Raw genomic sequence first — 6,197 nt, forward strand, 5'->3', positions numbered from 1 at the left:
CTCACTCTAACCTTTGTTTAGCATTTAGCTAACAGTTTGCAGAACGGAATCTGCATTTACAAGAAATTTCTATGATTTCTACCGCGCTATATATAACTGATTGTTTCGGGGGATATTTTGGGGTCGGGGTTCAAACTTCAAATCAAACGAAATAAGAAGAAAATATACAAAAAACGTTTTGATTGTATTTTAAACAGGATTACATAAAAGTGCCCTGCAGTTTCTGACTTTCTGTCATATTTTCTAATACCTAGTGCGACATTGACACGAGTTCTAGTGCCTTTTGATCTCGTAGTGTGTAGGCTAACAATCTCTAAGTCTAAACTGAAGGATAACACCTGCTTTTCTTAATAAATGGAGAATGGCGTCGCGTGTTGTAACACAGGTTTGTAGTACTTGGCGTTGGACTTCTTCCTCGAATCCGTTCAAAGTGTTAGTCGTGTCTGCTAGACACAATCTAATCACAATGGATATACAGTAGGGTGGGGGGAGACGGGACCTTTAGCACACAATATCCAAATAGCTTTATCGTGTTTTAAACAATTATCAACAGTTTATGTTTGGTATAAGAATACGGTTTTAAAATTCTTTGAACGTTCTTTGTTATTTTCAAATGAGACGAGAAAGTACAACAAAAAGGTGTCCCGTCTTTCCCCACTACTGTATAAACCGTTATATATACATATGCAAAACACCACCGACTGGAATTAACTGCAATACTTACTACGAGCCTAGAACCAAAAGTTTCCTAGAAAAGAAATCGCATGACAACTCAGTGCTTTGTGCACGGGTTCTGCTTCCCGCTGCTGTGATAAACAAAGCATATGCTATTGTATTATATTATAAACTGCTATTCTTGTGGTTCTGTATGTGGTTTCGGTTCATGAACAAACTTCATCGTTTTTTAAGTTAACTGCAAATGTAGAATGTTAGATTTATAGGTATTATTGTTGCCAGTAAAATGTAACCGGTTAAGTAAAGTACTTAGCACCAGCAAGCATAGCCAGCAGAATGGCAGAAAAACCTGAAACTTCTCCATTACTTAGAGACCGTCGTTACGACCGAGCATATTACCGAAATGGTCCAGATGATGAGCAAACAGTAACGCTCCAGTCGGGTGTTTTGGAAAACTCGAATAAACCAGAGCGTCGACGTGAAAGAACGATTTCTTCTCTTGCACCGATTCCACCTTCTTGCTACAATATCAACACCTTTACTATATTTCTCGTCTGCTTCCAACTGCTCAATTTACTTACACTTACCTACACCGACAGCGTGATAAACTACATAACCAAGCGTTTTAAAATCCCACATACGTTGGCCGCCTTTATTCCAAGCAGTTACGAGTTCGGTTCAATGTTAATCATGATTCCCGTTGCCTACGTTGGAGATAGATGGAACAGACCCAAAGTAATCGCTATTGGTGTAATCGTAATGATCATTGGTCTTGGTTTTTGTATTCTTCCACATTTCATTCTTCCTGCACCTGCTTCTCACAACTCAACCGTGACGTACTTGTGCCAGCCGCAGATCGTCGCTAATACTAAAAAGCCAATCACTTTACCACACCATTCCACATGCACTAAAAAGCACTCAACGATATACAACCCATCCCTACTTCTAATGATAGGTATGTGACTATACTACTGTATACTATAGTGTTTTAAAGTAAAATCTGCATCCGTTAATACTTACCGCACGCAACAAGCATTAAGACCGCCACATTGACGCACAACACCCCAATCATGCTTTGAGCGAATGACGTGCTGTACATTTGCCCCGCAACCACAACCGCCAACCAGTAAACCGATTTCATACATAATTTGCATTAGACAAAGATAGCTTGCAGTCAATGTTATAAATCATCACGTCTAACCAAAATACACCGAATTATTTGAATATTTTTAATTTGATGATGTCCTAGTTTGCAGCAGTTGTATAAATTGTCGCATCTAATCAAAATACACCAAGCTATTTAAATATTTTAAACTTTATGACGTCCATGTAATTAGGGCACGTCTTCGTCGGTCTTGGCTCGGCACCAATTGGACCACTCGGTCTGTCCTTTATTGACGATCACGTGCTACAGAGCAAAGCACCAATATACCTTGGTAAGTACAATCTTAACCATAACAAACTGTATATTGGATTTTATGTTTATAAAATTGTGTATAGTAGGGTGGGAGAAGACGGGACATTTTTATCGCTTAGTATCAAAAAATCCTGATCGTGATTTAAACAATTAACAACGGTCTAATATAGGAGTTGTGAGGATACAGTTTTATACTACTTTAAATGTTGTTTGTTTAATACTAAATGGGACAAGAAAATGTAATGAAAAGGTATTTCATCTTCACCCACCCTACTTATAGTCTGTCGGTTATAGTCACAATAGCGATCAAACACGATGCAGCGTCAAAACGATAGTCTTTAAAATGGTTTATTTTTTAAAACTGCCTTCGGGTGTATGATTCTGTTAATATTCTTTCTTTACTAGCGAATGAGACGAGAAAAGAGAAGGAAAATAAGTCCCGTCTTACCTCACTCTATCATAAACCCTTTGTCATATAATACAGGCATCTATGTTGGAACATCTTTGTTGGGTCCAGTGTTAGGATTCTTACTCGGGAGTGTAACTTCAAAAGTGTACGTGACAACTTCTAAGTTTGGAAATGAAATTAACTCCGGTAATCCAGATTGGATAGGAGCTTGGTGGCTCGGTAAGTGTTTTAAGTATTTTCATAAAGTTCTGTTGGGTTAGATGGGATAATGTTAGCCCCTATATAAATGCCATATTTGCTGATTTTTTTCTGAACAATTACCAACGCTCTTTAACTAATCGTGGAGATACTGTTATATAATTCTGTAAATGTACTTTAGTTGGAACAAGAAAAGAGAATGAAAACATGTCCTGTCTTACCCCACCCTACTATAATTAAAGAATTAATTAAGCTTTGTAAAATCCTTTTGTATAAAACCGACGTCGCGCAGGTGAGACACAACGGTGAAAATATAAAGTATACAGTACATTGCGCAGTGGGCACCATATGTTTCAAACTGTATTGTAAATTACAGAATGCGGTGATATAGCAGGATAGGGAAATATAGGACACCTTTTCATTCTATTATCTCGTCCCATTTAGTAGTAAACAAACATTCAAAGACGTATAAAACCGTATCCTCATGACTCCCATAGACCGTATATTATGTGCTAAAGGTGTCCCATCTCCCCCCACCGAACTATATTAATAAACTTGTACTAAAAATTATAATGTACAGGTTACGTCATTATAATTTGTCTCATGCTGTTCTTGCTCTTTCCTTTCTATTTCTACCCACGGTATCTTCCAGTTTCGGATGAAAAGGAAGAAGAAATTATGGCGATCAGAAAAGAAAGTCTAAGAAGACATGGTGCTGATACGCAAACGGTTGGCTACTTTAAAACAACTTAAATTATAACATTAATAGCAGGTTTACATTGTTAAACTCATTAAGTAAAGATAAAAAAATTGAATAAAACTTGCTTTGTACACCTCATCATGGCCGCTTACGAGTTACTAAATATGTTACATTTTTTATGATTGTTTTTTTTTCTGTTTGACTGACAATTTAGACAACCCACCACTGGGTTAGAGCAATTGCCATTAAGTGTCTTGCCCAAGGATACATACGCCCATAATGGTATAGCAGCGACAAAGATATGGCTTGTGTTTGGTATATAGGTCTATGCTCTGCTGTAGCTCTGGTTACATCTTGGGAAACGGTTTTAATGATACTCTAAACTGGTAAATACTTTGTGCAGTCTACAGAAGACAGCACATTTCCGTGCACCGAAGAGAACAGCAGCGCTTCAATCTCGAGCAAAAGTACGATCTTTGGAAAACTCGTTTCTGCCATTAAAGGTTGTAGCCTCTATACAGGTTTTGCTTGACGCTATACTACCTTTTTAAAACTTTTTTCGCAGACCTAATATGCGCTATCCAGAGAACGCTTGTAACGCCTTTTGTGTTTTCTGCCATACTCGCATACATTGCAATGGCGAATCTTTTGGGAGGAATGTCGACATTTGGCCCAACTTATGTGCAACGGATGTTTAATATACAGAGAACAACTGCGGATTTACTAATCGGTATAGCCCTAGTACTGTATAGACCTTACTAGATTATAAATATTAAAGAAAATAGCCCTTGAACTATAGACCCTATACTTACAGCCTATAATAGAGAATATAAGCATTCATATTTTGCAATGCTTTGATACTTAAAACCATACTTTTATTTGCTATGAGTTAAGTTTGGTGCAATGTATGGGTTTACGTCAGAACTACCTAAATTCCTTCTTGTAAAGTGGAAATATTTTGTTAGAGCTTCCAGCAGATCTGCGTCCTGTTGGGCTTCGGTTAGAATCCAGCTGTACACGAAACTAATATGTAATTTACTCATTTCTTGATATTTAGGCGGTGTTTGCATTCCCATGGGGGTAATGGCCACCATATTAAGCGGTTACGTAATCAAGAAATACAATTTTGATTTGCGAAAGACACTTCTGTTGATCATCGTTTTCTCTGGGGCAGCTTGCATTTTCTTTGCAACTCTCTTTCTTTTCGGTTGTAAAGATTTGACCGTAGTTGGCATAAACAAGCCATTTCAGTAAGTTTGATAAAATAACATGTTCATTTTAATGGAGTTTTTTAAACAAATGAAGCAGGTGGCTTATTATAGATAACTTTAAGCCGAGATTGTTATATAGATTACAAACTTCACCATTTAAAGTAAGGTGGGGAAGAGATGGGACACCTTTTTAGTCTATTTTCTCGTCCCATTTGGTAGTAAACAAAGAACATTCAAAGAATTATAAAACCGTATCCTCACGACTACCATAGACCGCTGTTAATTGTTCAAAACACGACCAGGATATTTGGGTATTATATGCTAAAGGTATCCTGTTTTCACCCAACCTACTATATCAAAAACTGCTGGTTTAATTTTTACAATGTAACAATATGCATATCAGCAGCCAGACCAACGGATCCTTGTGCAGTTCTCAGTGTGGTTGTCCCAAGGATCAATTTAAAGTAGTTTGTGGTTCCAACAAGTTGAATTACATCTCACCGTGTTCTGCCGGGTGTGCGGCAAGCCATCTAGCACCGAAAAGCAGCAACCTGCTTCTTAAGCAGAAAACGGTTTGGTGGCTTTTTATGCTTGAAACAATGAAATGAGTGTTCTGTATTTAGTATGAAACGATACAGTAATGGATTATAGTCGATTGAAGTTTAACGTAACTGTACGGTGGCGCGTGTGTGACTGGACAATCAATACCAGTTTTCTTTGGTTGACAACATTATTTTAAACAATTCTTTTTGCATTTCAGATTTACACGAATTGCAGTTGTATACCTGGCAAGTCAAACACCGCTGTCAGTGGTACGTGCACAACTACACAATGTGTAGGAGTACTTGCTGGATTTCTGGTGTGCGGTTCTATTTCAGTGGCATGTTATTGCTTCTGCCAAGCTCCTGTATACGTTATGCTGCTACGAGTGTTGGAAACGCAAGATAAAGCGCTTGGTATTGGACTTCTTGCTTTTGCATCACGGTTACTTGGTAAATGAAAAGCTTAGGCCTAAACTGTCTGTTAGGATAATACAAACAACATGTATACACTTTGGGCGCTTTCATTGCAAATGGTCCAAAAACTTTTGCGGTGTCTGCTACCATATACTCATTATATAAACCACTTAATTCCGTTGTAGGCTACATTCCAGGACCGATTTGGTTTGGTATTCTGGTAGATCGAAGTTGCAAGTACCATGACAACAAGTGTGGCTCAAAAGCGTTGTGTCGACTTTACAATAAGTATGGACTCCGCCTAAGTTTCATAGGACTTAGTCTAGCTTGTGGAATGACGTACATGCTGGTTTTTGTTGCCACATTTGCTTGGATGGAATGTCACAAGAACATATACGAAACCGCAGTAATTTACCATGGAAAGTCAGAGGACTTGTTGCTTGGTAAAACAGAAGAAAATGAAAGATGAACTTTTGTCTAAATCCTCAATGCCTATGCTTTCTTTTTTAAATAAGATATTTTCATTTTTCCTTTTAGACAGTTTGTGCGTGGTAAAGAAACGAATGCATTTGAGATGCTATGCAAACATGATTAAGCCAACAGTGTTTAGAAACGTTTTCCATCTTTTCTT

The 6,197-nt window shown here is 37.8% G+C and overlaps 1 protein-coding gene across 2 annotated transcripts; it reads left to right on the forward strand.

The window, feature by feature from the left end:
• The first annotated feature begins 802 nt into the window (after window positions 1–802).
• On the forward strand, window positions 803–6,179 carry LOC149732316 (solute carrier organic anion transporter family member 2A1-like). Of its 2 annotated transcripts, none has more exons than XM_089883533.1 (10): window positions 803–1,630; window positions 2,013–2,111; window positions 2,577–2,720; window positions 3,280–3,428; window positions 3,803–3,902; window positions 3,965–4,129; window positions 4,457–4,649; window positions 5,014–5,182; window positions 5,371–5,602; window positions 5,752–6,179. In XM_089883533.1, the coding sequence occupies exons 1-10, from the start codon at window positions 1,012–1,014 to the stop codon at window positions 6,033–6,035; spliced, it is 2,154 nt and encodes a 717-aa protein (XP_089739659.1). In that variant the 5' UTR covers window positions 803–1,011; the 3' UTR covers window positions 6,036–6,179. The 2 variants fall into 2 exon arrangements, with proteins under 2 accessions (XP_089739659.1, XP_089739660.1); XM_089883534.1 differs by having other exon boundaries at window positions 5,017–5,182.
• The last annotated feature ends 18 nt before the right edge of the window (window positions 6,180–6,197 follow it).

The sequence above is a fragment of the Ciona robusta genome, chromosome 8 (assembly GCF_009617815.1).
Source record: "Ciona robusta chromosome 8, ASM961781v2".
NCBI classification, from domain to species: Eukaryota; Metazoa; Chordata; class Ascidiacea; order Phlebobranchia; family Cionidae; genus Ciona; species Ciona robusta.